At 39.7% G+C, this 15,388-nt stretch overlaps 1 protein-coding gene across 7 annotated transcripts in view; it reads right to left on the reverse strand.

Annotated features, from left to right (window-relative positions):
• Nucleotides 1–15,388, reverse strand: part of RUNX2 (RUNX family transcription factor 2) — a 158,115-nt gene that overhangs the window by 140,191 nt on the left and 2,536 nt on the right. For all 7 annotated transcript variants that reach the window (XM_036380722.2, XM_036380719.2, XM_036380720.2 and 4 more), the window contains exons 2-3: nt 9,824–9,980; nt 3,705–3,809 (exon numbers count right to left, since the gene is read on the reverse strand). In XM_036380722.2, coding sequence (XP_036236615.1) covers nt 3,705–3,809; nt 9,824–9,980 — 262 coding nt within the window. The remainder of the gene's footprint in view (nt 1–3,704; nt 3,810–9,823; nt 9,981–15,388) is intronic.

Raw genomic sequence — 15,388 nt, forward strand, 5'->3', positions numbered from 1 at the left:
TCTGGAAGTCAGGCAAAATATAAAAATATACAGACTTCTCCTCCCTCCTTCCTCATGATTTCCTCATGACTGGGTTTGTCCCAAAAGCAGCCAGAAGGGAGGATGTGCCTCCTATTCTAAAGGTACCACTATAGAAGTGCAAATCATTGTTTCTGTTGTTGTGAAGAGGTAAGGCAAAGGCATTGAAGGGGCTTAGCTAAAGATTTGGGTGGTTTCTTTGCTCTTTTTTTTTCTCTCCTTTGACTTCCTTTACAGTAATCTGGCTATCTCTGGCTATCTGTCGGTCAGTTATGACCTCATGAAAACTTCTCTGGAAAACTTCTTTCAGCCCTCCCAGCTGGAAGGCAGCTCTGCTGGCTAAGATCTGCATATGGCAGAGGTTTTATCCTGGTTATGAGGAGAGAAAAATATCTGCAGGATTTCCTAATGATTCCCAAAGATCTTATACAACCCTGTCTCTAGACTGCATCACTCAGAGTGCAAAGCACTCTGTCTCCATCCAGCATAGAAACTGCAACACAGAAGATGTCCCTGGACAGTAATCTGGATAGACTGGAAGAGGTTAGGTAAAATTAAATAAATCTCTTCTGAGAAAAAAATCATCAGAAGACCTTTTCTCCTATAGAAATGGGCAAGTTTTCCTAACAGAGCAACCTGACATCACTCTCTCTATTAAAATATTTTCAAATAATAACAGAGAGGCAAGGCAGCAAGCTTCTACAAGCAGACGTTTAATACTTCTAAATGGCACTTACATTTAAGAACCCGACTTTCTGAAGTGCTGAGCATCCAAAACACCAACTGGAGTCCCTGCATGCCACGACTGTTCAGCACTCCTGAAGTCAGGCTCTAAATGTCTGTGATGTCTGTCATGGCTTTGCTGCTGCTGCTGCTGGGAACCTCGCAGCTTTCGTTTGCTCAAGTCAACTTGCCAACAGAAGGTCAGAGTGCCTTGCCTATAAACAAGCCTTACAAATTCACGATCTAAAGCATGATGTCATGTCTTAAAATGATAAGCTGGCAACAAAGTAAATGACATTTTGTAAAGATGTGCATAATTTTATGTTTACACTCCTCAGAATGAAGGTTCTAATAAGTCATTGGTTGTGTTCCTTTAAAGGGAAGTTTTATAACTGAGATGAATCACAACTGCAAAAGATCAAAGTTAAAAAACATCAATGATGCCATGGGGTACTTTTTAATCTTGTAATGAATGATGATCATGTGCTCTTATGAAGTTGCTCCAACTGCCAACGCCAGATGTGTATATTAAGAAAAAAGTTGTTTGTGATGTGACAGCTCTGGTTGAGCTGCCAGAGAGAGGAAAACTAGGATAACATGCTTGAAATGTTGAAGTGAAATACAGATCCTGGCAGAGAGGGGCACTATTTGCCGATACATAATTTTTAAGACAAACACATTTGCCATCAGAGCTGCTCCTTGAATTCCTTATTGCCCCCAACCACCTAATTTCCTTATGCCACATAGATGCCAGGTACATTTATTGAATGATTGCTGCCAAACTAATGTATCTACACAAGTGCAGGGTCTCTAAGAAGGAAGCAAAACTTCAATGAAACTCCCAGAGCTCATTGGAGCTACTTTTTCCCTACAAATTCAAGTTTAATGATGAGCCATTGAGCCATTCCAGAGATATATGAATCCTTTCAGAACTACTTGAAAGGATAAGATTGCAGTATTCCACCAAAACACTAAAGTACAAATGGACATTCAAGTTCAAATTCTACTTTCTTAAAAAAAAAAAAAAAAAAAAGGGAAAAAAGAAAGAAAAGAAAAAGAAGAACGCAAGAAAAGAAAAAGAAGTAACTCCATGTAGGCCATAAGAACCAAGTTACTGAGCATTGCTAGGCTCAGCTATTCAAAGACACCAGCAAATGGGTATCCACATACAAGGGCCTCTTAGGTCAAAAGTAAAAAAATCCAGCAGAACTAGGAGATCTTGTTAAATTCTATGAAAACAGACTCACTTTGATCCATGGATCACCAAAACATCCCCATGCCAGGAGGATCCCTTTCTGTGCTGCACAGGGTAATCCACACTACTCTCCACACATCACTTTCAAACCTCTCTGCTCTTTCACCACGGTTGTGTCCTCTGCCAGGAGATTTCCTCTTCTGTAGATGCATCAATACATGGAAGCAGCCTCCAGATGGGAATGGCTAAATGATATATAACTCACTCCCTGCTTTTTACTCCATGAATGCAGCTTCCCCAGTGTCCTCCAACTAAGTTACATGGAGCACCAGCTGCGAGTGAAAATTAAAAATGGGAACTGACTCACAGAGAGAAGACAGAACAAAAATCCCCCTTCTGTGACATCAGGACACCTCAGCTGTGAGCAGGTAGCACCACAAGTATGTACCTAAAGAAATGTATCCAGAGCTATTTGCTTTTTCTTAGCTGTTCTTCAAAGTGAAACTCTCCAGCCTGGACAGTTCTTACAGGCAGCATTTCAGTTCCCACCTCGGTGTAAGAGGAGGTGACTCTGCAGCGTGTGTTGGCACGAGAAACACTTAACTGCATGAATTCTGTCTACGTCTTTCTACTTCTGTCTTTGTGGTATTTTAAACAAAACACCATGAAAGCTCCTTGAAGGTCGTGTTTGTATGTGCAGATCAAAGGCAAAATAATTATTTGAGATGCTTCCATTATAGGGAGTCTTTTAATGTGGTTATTTATCAAATAATTCTTAATCTCTAAGTGTAATTTAAATAATGCTATACCTGGCTAATCCAATCAATTTAGAGTAATTTCTAGTTAGATTAAGAAAAAACTCCAGAAGTGGCTCATCAGTGATACCCATATAATGTGAGACTGGTTACCAGCTAAATGTGCTAGACAGAAAGACAGCCAGATAAATCCTGATGGATTAAGCAGACTTGACTGTATCTAAAAATAAGTGCTACCCATAAAACTGCTAGGACATGACAAAAAACAATTGTCATAAAAGTACAGGCATTGCAAAATAGATAAATCATGGCAAATAGATTCTTAGTGAGCTTGCATGGCTGGGAGATAAGCGTGCTGGGTGAAAATCTGCTGGACTATGTTTTAAAAAAAATATATTTTCTGTACACAAATAAGAAACAAAGACTATGCTGTTGATATACTGTTTTTTTTTTAATCTTTCTTTGGCCCTGGGGGTCTATGATGAGTCCATAGCTGAAAACCAACTTCAGGTATGATGAGATTAACCAGGTGCATTAATTATCTGATGGCAAAAGAATTTAAGGGCAAACAAAAAGGCACTATATTATATGTTTCCTCTCTATGCTAGGACTGATTCTGAAAGATCAGGCTCCTGTTTTGTTCTAAACGTCTTCAGCTGGGAGCTTACAGGAGTTCAGGAAATGCAGCACGTTGCAGGATTATATCTACTGTGTCTTAATCAGATTATATATAAATACACTGGGTTTAGTTCTCATTTACACTGGCAGATAATGTATCAAGACCTTGATGTGAATGAGAATCAGGTTTAGGATTGCCCAAATTCAGCCAAGCACTTAAGTGAGTGTTTAATGCAAGTATGTGTGTGGTCCAATAGACTCCAAATTAACCATGCACTCACATATTTTACCTAGCAAAAACCAGTGTTTGACAAAGATATACATATTTCATTTACAGGTTTCTGTTAAGCAAAATTAAGCAGGCATAAGAGCAAAAAGAAGGATATAATACTCACTTCTTGGTTCTCTTGGCCCATCCACTGTAACCTTTATAGCTCTGTGGTATGTAGCGACTTGGGGGGGATTTGTCAGGACAGTTATTGTCAAAGTAAAGCTCTTCCCTACAAAGGGAAAAAACAACAAGGAATGAGTGATTACAACATGAAAACAGTCACATGCATGTTCAGTAAAGAATCAGTTTAAAATTATTCCCTGTCGTTACCACAATCGTGAAAATTAAAAACATAACTGACCATAGGAGTTTTCCTCCCCTTCAGTTTTACTCTATGTCAAGAATACGTCCATGTGTTGACAATCTAAATGTTTCTTATTTAATAATGGGTCATCATACAATGACAGAACAAAAGTGATTCACTGCTGAGGACAAGCCAAATTCTTTGCTGCATTGAAAGTGGTGTAAATCCAAAGCAAGTCAGATAATTTAAAAATTTACTCCAGTTTCGCAGCTGTGTGACAGAGAGCAGAATGTGACCACATGTTATTTACTTCACACAGTTTTATCATTTCATTTGTTTGACTTGACTACAATAAGATGAGGAAAGAATATATTTTCCTTCTGGGAGATGTTTTAACAGGGAGTCAGTGTCTCTGTCCTTCATATGCCAGGGCTAATATGATGATATCATTATTATGGAACACGCCTTTTTTTCCTACACATTTTCCATCTATGAAATACCAAGAAAGCCCCCAGCTTTCCTGTGAGGGTGAGCAATGTCTGTGTGCACGTACTTTGCTATCGTCAGTCTTCATTGTTGGGTTCTTTTTTTGTTTTGCTTTGTTTTTTACTTTTCAAAGCTTGAATTCAGGCAGAGATTGCACAAGACCATCTACAGCCTTCAGCTGACTGAAAACGTTAAAAAGAAATAAATAAAGGGAGCTGCCTGCATCTGAGCACACATTCTCACAGGCACTGGCCCCCGTTTGGGAGACTCACTGACAGTTGTAATCTGTTAGATATGCAACGGTTACTCATGTCAGATAGTCAAAACTGAAAACTGTTTCAAGACAGGAAAAGGTGGGCGTACAACAGTGACTCAATAAAACAGTCAGCAATCTTTGGCCTTCATGCTCATTTAAGCTGCTACTTTACCAGACACTTAAAGCTCTTTTTTTTTTTTTTTTTCCCTCCTTCCTGGGTGTATTTGTGCATTTTTGCTGCTAGGGCTTTTCCTCTCGCTGAACTCTGAAGGCATTCAATCAAGGCACAAATCTTAAACGATACGTAACAGCACAAACTTAATGCAGTTTTTTCAGGCCTAATACAGAACAGCTTATATATAAGGCATAATACAGAACAGAGCTTTGTCTGTCAAATCTAGTAATTGGTCTTTCTTTCTGGTCCAAGTTGTATATCCCCCAAACTTGCCTGAGACATGCATCATTTATTATCAGGAGTGCAACTTCAAACTGTCTTGGCTATAATTTTCATGAACTAGAATGTGACATAGATTTTTTTTAAGGAAATACAACTGTCATTTAGAGTAAAATGATTTTCCAGGTGAAGCTGTGCTCCAGCTGTGCCCAGCTCTCTGGGAGATGCAGGTTAGAGGGAAGGTCAGGACCCTGGCAAATAGAATTATAGAACGGTTTGGGTTGGAAGAGACCTTAAAAATCATCTTGTTCCAATCCCCCTGCCATGGACAGGGACAACTTCCACTAGAAAAGTTGCTCCAAGCACCATCCAAGCCTGCCTTAAACACTTTCAGAGATGGAGAATCCAGAGCTCCTCTGGGCAACCCATGCCAGTGAGTCACCACCCTCACTATTTCTTCCTGAAATCCAATTTAAACCTGCCCTCTGTCAGTTTAAGCATGCAAAAATCTCAGGATGCTGAATTCTGTCCCACTGGAATGGCTGAAAGTAGCTTTTCCCATTTTCACTGGAAAAAGGAATATTTCCTAATCATCACAGGAGCAGAGTTAGGTGTATTTTGGATGTCCAGTCTTTGTCCAGTCCTGCCCACCTGTGCCAGAGGTGAACTGTGTGTCCTGTCAGCACAGGGTGTGGGCAGCCTTCACACACACAGCAGCAGCCCTGCAGTGCCTCCACACTGCTTGTCCAGGGCTGAGAAGTGTCCATGCCTTTTATCCCTCTGCAAAGATGAATTCAGCCCACTGCACAAATATATATAAATATAAAAATATATATATATAGTTCTCCAGGCTCAGGTTTAAGGCTTCCTTTGGCATCAGCTTACCATGCCAAAAAGTTGTGACTATTAAATTGTATGCTGATGCCATTCAGATCGCAGTAACCCTTAGATGATCAGTAGAATATTACTGGTAACAAAGACACTAAAAGGGGCTGTTCTATACACCTTTGAATGAAGAATTTGGCCTTCCATGCTATTGTCCTCTTTATATAACCAACCCCTATAAATGTCTATTATGACAAAAAAAAATTAACAAAATATACTATTTTTAAGAACCTGAAAAATCGTTCCGTAGAAAAGCACTGCAATATTTTCTACACTAAATATATCTCAACAGGATACAGTGGCTAGAAAAAATACATTCCTTAATAAAAAGAGCTACATTTGGACTTTGACAGTGAGAATTTCTGAATTTTCACCTCCCAGCCAGCCTGAGCTGAAGAGGTAAGCAGCTAATTTGAGAGGGAAATTGGTTTTGTCCCCTAACTGGTATTTTACAAACCCAAATGTGGATGAAGTAACACTGACGAAGCCCCCTCACACTCCATAAACCACAGAGCCCTTCATTGCGGGGAGCTGCATGGCCCTGCCAGGGCACTCCAGAGCTTTCAAGAGATGATTTACATATTACAGGATTAAGAATGAAATAAATTTTTAAGGTCCCCTGTTTCAGTGATGCTGATGCCTTCCACAGCTATTTCACAGCTATCCCTCCTCAGCTACAAAATCCTTTAATGCACTTTTTATCACCTTTCTTTATTGCCTTTAGTCATTTCAACTATCCACTTTCAGAGGCTACAGACTAATTGTAGCTCTCTTTTATTAAATTCCCCAGCCAAGCAGTCATCTGGCACTATTGCTTCAGTGTGTCTAAACTGTGCATTCTTTGTTATTCACACATGTGAACTGAGCTGACACAGAGGAGGATGAGATGGACATATGCTGAAGCACAAGGCAAACCCCAGAAAGGAGCTTGAAAGGAGACTCAGCAGCTTGTGTGTGCGTGTTGCATATTTTTTCAGTTAGATGCTAATGTGATTAAAGTATCGGGACACAACAAAATTAAAGTTATGATCCTTTGCTTATTGAAGACAGGAATTCTTTCTTCTCTGCGCTGTGGATCGGGCTTGTAAAAGTGAGCTACCGCCTGAAAACCACATACAAACAACTGCTGCATTTGCATCAAACACTCCAGTTACTTACTCTCATGAATCCAAAAAAGGTGTTTAAGAGAAATTATGCAAACAGAAACGTGAAGCTTCTGTCAGGCAAACAAAATGAATATGTATAAAAATCGGGTTTCTCCATTGAGCCATGGGAAGCAAGTAAAAATGTGGGAGAGGAGGTGAAGTGGTAAGTTGATGATTCAGACTTCACAATCAAATTTAGAGATACAGAGATCAAAGCACGAGCTGCTTAGAAAGATGTAAATCTCAAGTCAGGAACAGGTGTGGATTAGTTTCTTGCCACTGAAAAATAACTTCTTTATTAGTTTATTTTTTCCTGTTCTACTTCAGGACTTGTATATACTGATATTTGTCTATGTAAGGAGCTTTCTCACTTCTGTTTGCAACTACTGATTTCTTTTCCTTCTATTTTAAGCAGAGTTCTAAAAATCCATCATCAATGATAACTCTCCTTCTCTCTCTCTCTCTCTCTCTCTCTCTCTCCCCCTCTCTGTTCTAAGTCTGGAAGACAAGTCTGGACCAATTTCTCCATCCTGCCTCTGGCAGGAGAATGCAGCATTTCAGATCCTCCACCGAGTCCCGGCTGCTTCAAAGGAAAAGCCCTACTTTCTTCCGTTAAGATCATAAGAAATATAGGGGGAGGGGGTCAGCTCTGTTTGGACATAATTACACTTCATCAAAAGAAGCTTTCTTCATCTTCCATGCGTGAAAAGTCTGCAAGCAGTTAAGTCTGTCTTTTTTCTTCCTTTTTTTTTTTAACTTTTTCTTTTTTTTTTTTTTAAATATAAAAATTGCTACTTGGGAAACTAGCCAAAACTCAGAAAGCCAATATAGTAAAACAGTGCACACCCTTTGTTTTTCTTTGAAGTCTCTTAAATAAATATGTTGAGGGTTTGAAAAGTATACTATCACTTTTCCATAGATTCTACCCAGATTGATCAGAGAAAAAGTCTATTCCAAGTCTGCTAGATAAAAATATAAATTAAACTACTGGAACCAAATTTTAGGAGCTTTGTGTTTGTGTCTGTATCTGTATCTACTGAGGCTTTAGGCCATCTATTTAATTTCCTATGCTTTAATAAAAAGTATATATCATGGGTTTGAAATGAAATCCTCAGATCAGAGGTAGTGCATCACATTTCAGTCCTTTTTCAGCACTACTAAAAGGCTGATACAGTACTGAACTTCTACTGTAAAGCAGTAGAGATGGAGCCAGAGAACTTTCAAACCTAATCCATCAGCAGAATAACAAAGCAAACTGATTATTTAAAGAAGACAAATGGAAGAGATAGGCAACACCTTACTCACAGGGGGAATAAATTCCATATTTATGTTGTATTACTGTTGGTTAAATTACTCTTTCTTTCAAGTTATTCTCTATTATTAATTCTTTTTAAGTTCTAAAATGATAAAGAGAATTTTTGGCTTGGTAATTAAAATAAAGAATAGTCACTGTAAGTTGTGCTTATGGACTTACTTTCACAAAGCACTTGTAAAAATGTGCTGACTGATTTGGACTATCCGGGCCTCTGTCATATGTTTAAATTTTTTTGACAAAAACTCTTTCCTTCTGTAGGATGAACTGCAATTGCTTTCTAAAGAATATCACTGTATAATTTGCATTATTGCTAATTTCCTAGCACAATTATTCTGCATCTTTTGCTTTGTTTTGCCCCATACAGGGCTAATTTAGAAAAAACACAAATAATTACTTCAAACACTGAAATAAAAAAGATATGTAGGTTGGATCAATGTCTGATACAACACTACTCTGAAGACTCCTGCAACAAGAACTGCAGTGCCAGCTTCCTTTGAGCTATCCTTTCAATCATTACCTGAAGTTCGAAAGCTGCTGTGCGACCCTTCAAGAGGAATTCTCGCAAATTTGCAATGACTACAACAGCTTTCTATAAGTGCAGTGCAGTTTTCAGATTATAGGAAACTCCTAAAGAGCTGGAAGACAATGACAGCACTCTACATCTTAAACAAAAAAAAAAAAAAAAAGAAATGAAAAAAACCTGAAAGTTACCCTGTCATTTAAAGTAAAGGTTGAAGGTTGAATTTAGTTCATGCCCAAGCTTACCAGCAGTTCATAAAAAGTCAACCAGTTCACTCAAAAGAAAAGTGGGGGTGATTTTCACAGGTTATCAAAGTTTGGTTTAAAGGGCAGAAAAGCCACTAACAAGCTTTCTACAAACAGCTGCTAAGCATTGAAAGATTTAAGTCCCTAAAGAATACAACCTATAGAACATGTGATATGCAAAATCCCTCTAATTACAGGTCTTCTACAACAACTTCAGAAGTGGCTCTACTGCTAAAGGGAATTCTCCACCTCTCACTGCCATGGCCCAAAATACACTCCCCTGACTCTGCATAACCTGGATCACAGATATTCCCTTTTCCTTCCACCCTTCCTGTGTGATTCAAACAGGGAAGCAGGTACTCCCTGAATCGTTTTTCAAAACCCGTCTGATAAAAGGCTACAGAGACTCCTAACTTGCTTTGTGCAAAGCCTGAAGTTTGACAATAAAATATGTGACATCACTACAAAAAAAAAAAAGACTGATGCCCTGAAAAATGTGGTCTAGTAGAGAGTGTCCCTGCTTATGGCAAGGGGTTGTTGGAATGAGATGAACTTTAAGATCGCTTACAAACCAAACTTTTCTGTGATTCTATGAACAAGGGATTTATGGGTTAATCAATATTTCATTGTGAAGTTTGACATCTTGGCACCATTTTTCACATCATTACCAACACATAAAAGGCGGTGGCCTACCTCTTCCACTTCTGCCCACAAATCGTAAGTCATTAAATCGGGCCACCTGGTTCTTCATCACGGCAGAAGCGTTTCGCAGCTCTGCAGAGTAGTTCTCATCATTTCCAGCCATGACCGTCACCACCGTCCCATCGGGCACTTCTCCTAAGGCCACCACCTGTAAAAACAGGGAGACAATCATGACTGGTGAAGCCACACTTTGGAGGTGTGCGGTCCCCTCCCTGCTCTGCAGGCTGCCGCGCTCGTGAAGAAGCTCTGTGGTGAGGAGCCTGGTACTCGCTGTGCACAGAACAAAGTGCCACATCAAACACAGAGACGTCGTGTGTTGTCTCCGTTTCTCAGAGCCTCTTCATTGTTGCATTTCTTCAGAAACGCTCAACATCCTTATGTGGAGTGCACGCTTTAATGCTTTCTGAAGGACAACTTTGTTCTTTGCAAGCAGGGAGCAGTGTGAGAACACGAAGCAAGGCTTGTATCTGTGAATTATGCATGGGAAAGCATTTAAAGAGAGTATTTAAAATGGAAAGCTAGAAATTAGTATTAGCAGTCTTGTCACCTAGATTGAGTTCTGTTCTGGTTGCACCCTGAGCCCTGAGCTCCTCAGACTTCAAGCCAGAGGGATCCGTGCATCCACCCATCCCAGGAGTGGCACTCAGGGCACCAGCAGGCAAAGCTGTACGCCCAACACGCTCTACAATGGAGCACTTTATGGCTGGAATTCCAACTCCTCATGTGCTATATAAAACAAAGCTGTATTTCCTTGCAGGCATGCAAATTTTCATAGTGCTTGCAAGAGTCGCATGTGGTTAGTGCTGATACCTCCCTCAAATTCCAGGATGGGTGAACAGAAGATATCAAAGTATTTAATTTCTCCTTGCGTTCCAGCTACCTGATAGTCTCCCTTTCATGCTTCAGTGGTTGTGCAGTGCTCCAACATCTGATTAAATAAATGTCATGGAGCAGACAGCTTCTGATTTGAAAACACCAGGAATACCTTCAGTGTTAGCACTCTGTGGCTTCTTAAAGCAAAAAAAAAAGTTACACAGGAATGCTAAGTTACTAGGAAGAAAATATACACACAGGGAAAAAATGTCCACAAAAGTATTAATAAAATAACCTCATTTTCCCCTGCTGCCTAATTCTAATGCCGAAAATAAATTTATAAGAAGAAGAGATTCAGAAATATTGCATGGCTGAGCTAGAACTTGAAAAAATATCTTAAGCTACAAAGTGTCCCCCCTTGTAGTTATTACCATTTTACATAGTCAGATATGAGTTTTTATATTATTCAGAGTAATTTATTCTGTCTCCTGTAATATATATTACATTTTATCACATGGCCTTCCTGAAATGTCTTTTCCATAAATGATCCTGGCTGAAACTAATAATTGCAGGTTGCAGGTGATATTAATTCAGTGGAAAGAATGAGGAGTTCTGGATATATAGGGAGAGCATTATGTGGTCCAGTGAACTGTACAATGTTTCTCTAAAACAATAAAGAGGAATTACAATAATACAGAAATAGGCCATATTACTGAAAACTATAGCTTATTTTATTTAAAAGAAATATTGAACAGAAAGAAGCAAGTGAAGCTTAAATCCTGTTTGAAAAGCATTTACCTGCTTTTCTATTTTTGCATTAAACACCAGTTACTACCACCCAAAACTAAAAGCTAAAATTCACCACAAACTTCTGTGAGGTCTTCATGTATCAAACAAAGATTTTACTTTCAAGTCCTATGAAAGTCCCTGAACAGAAAAACAAAGGAACCGCCATCGTGGCTAAGATCTGAGGTCCCAATAACTCCCTGCCTTGGGTCTGGCAGCAACCAGGTCTATCAGCTTCAAAGCCAGGTGTAAGGAATAATAAATAATAATCAAATAACAAATAATAATCTGGTGAACAGATTACAGAGCTGATTCTAACCATTAACAAATGGATACTGGCTTAAACTGTGAAGCATGGGGCTTGAGACTACTTATAAACCACTCCCTTCCCAATCTGCAGCAGACCACATTATCTCTGGACCGTCTTGTCATGCCCATCAGCATCTCAGGGAGTTGCACCCTTCGCCTTTTACACCTCACAAAACAACAACAAAAAATCACATTAACTCCAGAAATGCAAAGCACCCGAGAGTGCAGCAGGAAGCACAAGGCTGCCAGGGGCCTGGGAAGAGGGAGGGAGGTGCCTGAAGCCTCAGCTCACCTCTTTCTCCCCAGGTACCCACAGAGCATGGACAGGCAGCGCCATCATACCCCGTCTCAGTCCCAAACCCAGGTACAGCTTATAACACCTGGCAGGAGGGAGCAAAATCCCTTCAAAGGCTCCCCTCTGTCCTCTGTTGCTTTTCAGAGCTTTCCTTCCTGCCCTTTCCACTCGGTGTCAGTTCAATTTGTCAGCTTAGCCATTAGCCCAGAGCTGCACGTGCCGCTGCTGTCGCTGAGCGATCGCAACTAATCAAGAGCTGCATCACTAGAGACGCCTTGGATGCAGTATCACTGTTCATCTCCTTCAGAGAGGACCAAAGGGTAAGACAAACAAGTCAGAGATGAAAATAAAAACTTTGGCTCCTAAAATAAAGCCCTATAACACGGGAAGCTCCCCGGCCACGCACCATGAGTAAAAGGCTTATTTTTTCTTACTTTGATACTTTCTTACCACAAAACAGCCTAAGACTATTGCACAGGTACGTAGAAGTGCTGGGTAGAAAAAAGATTCACAAAACAAGTCTGAAACCTAGAGAAGTACCCGTCATTTTGAGAGTTTTCAAAAGTAATTGTACAAACTGAACGACTGTTGGCATACACCCTGATCTGGCAATATTATGCCATGTATCAATACAAAATGAATTACATATTCTTAGAAAGAGGATTGTAAATGCACTGTGAAATGAGTAAGGATTGTGTTAAAAATTAAAGACCAGAAGTAGCCACAGTGCACATTCCTTACCTATCCTTTAACACTCAATATCTCTACTATTTCAAAATCTTTATTTTCCATATTGAGCTCCCTAGACATTTTGATGATTAAAAGTAGATTTTGCTCTTTTTTTTTCTCTTTTCCTTTCAACTAGAGCTCAAAAAAGTACATGAATCCCCTAAATAAAACCAAAGCAATTCTTATGAGTTGAAAATAACTATGTGTTTTTTGCATAACACAATTCTGGTTAGGCAACCTGTTTGCCCAGTTTCGGTCCTGTGGGATTTGAACTGGCCAAAGTATGTAGCCTGAAGACGGAAGTTATAAGCACAAAGCAAAATTCCTATACAACAGCAGGTACTCAGACTTTCTGCAGAGTAAAATGCTTGTCTGAAAAAATAAAAAATGGCCAACACTAGTGTACATGCTAACTAGTTCCTCTCAAACATTGATATCTGCTACTTCAAAAGCTTTCTGGCGAAACACTGAATTCAAACAGCCTCTGAATGTAAAATCTTCTGTATTGAGAATGCTTTTCCCAGACATTGCCAAAAGAGCATCTGATACTATTAAAAACATTTCAGTGTCCTGTAACTTAAAACAGAATAACTGATTCGTGCTACTTTTTGTTTCAAATCTACATCTGGGCTGAAAATTTATACAGCAGGTTTCAGCTTGAAGCTATTTAAAACAGCTGAGTTATAAACTCCGAAAATTGGGGTTTGGAGGGAAATGCTGACAGACCCTGAACTACTGTGGTGCTACTGAGGAGATGTTTTGGACTCCACATCCCATTTTTCCCCCTGCCTTTATGTCCACTAAGACTCTCTGCTGCTATTAGCATCATACAGAAGTCACTTCTAACCTCTAACGTGGCAATCTGGGTCTTTATGACTTGCAGTAAAAACTCCCACAGAGGGGCCAAATTCTGATGACTCGACTCAAATAAAGTATTGCTGGCTACTGAGATTAAGAAGTGAATATGATTTGGACCTGGGTGAACAATATCCATTTATTTTATGCTGGAATATTAACAGCTAGAGCTGTATTAACAAGTACTCATCAAATACTCTTCCCCACAGAACCAGTCTGCATTAACAATCTTAGTGAGCACACGACAGGGACTCCCTCCCCAGTGTGTGCAAATATTAATACATAAAATTCAAACCTAATGGTAAGCCAACACTATTTCAAAAAATTATAATCAAACCCAGCACTGTTTATAACATACTTCCTCTCCTGCATATGATTTATATCTGTTTTTTTAAATTAAAACAGTGCTATATCCAGCGTACGTTTTTGCTCGAGATCGCTGCGAGAGAATTATGACACACTTAACACACCACTCAAAACATTATCATCAACATATTATTTATTGCCAATAAAACTTCACAAAGTGTGCTGTCTGTGACCTATTTCATTTTCAAGTTATTGTTTAACTGAGGTTTCTATAGCTCAAATCTGTCTCTTTTTTCCCTTTCAGAGCTGATTCCCATTCTTTTGTAACATAACCAAGTGTTTCACTGTATGATACATGCAGCTCCTTTGGTCTAAAACTACTGGGCAGCTGCATGCAAGTTGCATTTGAAAAATGAAATAGATTTTTTTTAATGGTCAGAAGTATTTCAAGTGAGTTTCAAATTCATATACAGGTAAAGAAGGGCATATATAATTTTGGCATATTTTAAAAAGTACATAATGCATATGAAAACACAGCTGCACCCACAGCAGCTGGGTGCAAGGGGCAATGTCTGCCTCTGATGCATCTGAAAATCGGTCAGATCTGCACACAAGACCCACATGTAAGACACATATAAATACATATATATGAACACAAAAAGATTGGGGAACAGTCTGATCCTTTGTCTACCTTTTTATCACATGTAAGCATTCTTATTGTAATAATATTCTAAATACTTTAATATTTAGTTTAGATCTTTCCCTTATTCTAATGAGATGCGACCACATCCTTTGAATTGCTGTGAGGTAGGAGAAGGCTCAGACACCTCAAATGAGAACAGCAACATGGGCACGATAATGCAGCAGCTCCTGCATCCCTGCTTTAAAGAGTAACTATAACACCAACTTAATGTGGCGCCCAATTAAATTATAATCACAATTCTCTGAAAGCTCCTCCTCCTTACCCCGCAGCCCCTCTGAATCAGAACCACTGTGATCTACATGTAGAGAGCCTCTGAGTGCTACACCAAGCCAAAAGACACCCCACTGTCCTGCCATTTCTGCTCAGTCCGACCATCGTGTCCTGCACAAGCAGGCCCTGTGCAAAGGGTTCCTCCCGCAATTCCAGCCTCTCCAAGCTGTTCCCACACACAGGAGCACTTTAGCCAAGCTTCACCCGCACACTCGTCACATCTTCAAAGCAAACCTCCATCGTTATCACCACTCACTTTACCAGGGGCTCATTTAACCACTTTCACTATTTCTTCCCGAACAAACGGCAGTGATAACACGGCTGGCACTCGGGAAACACAAGAAAAAGACGATGTTCTTGAACACACTGGGTGAGACTATTTCCAAACTTTTCTGTCTTTTCAGAGGTTTCCAGGTGTGTTATTTTTCACAGGAAAATGTGGGTATGTTGAGACCCTCCAAGGGCCACCCCACCTCACTCTGACCCATGC

The sequence above is a fragment of the Molothrus ater genome, chromosome 3, assembly GCF_012460135.2.
Source record: "Molothrus ater isolate BHLD 08-10-18 breed brown headed cowbird chromosome 3, BPBGC_Mater_1.1, whole genome shotgun sequence".
In the NCBI taxonomy this organism is placed as follows: Eukaryota; Metazoa; Chordata; class Aves; order Passeriformes; family Icteridae; genus Molothrus; species Molothrus ater.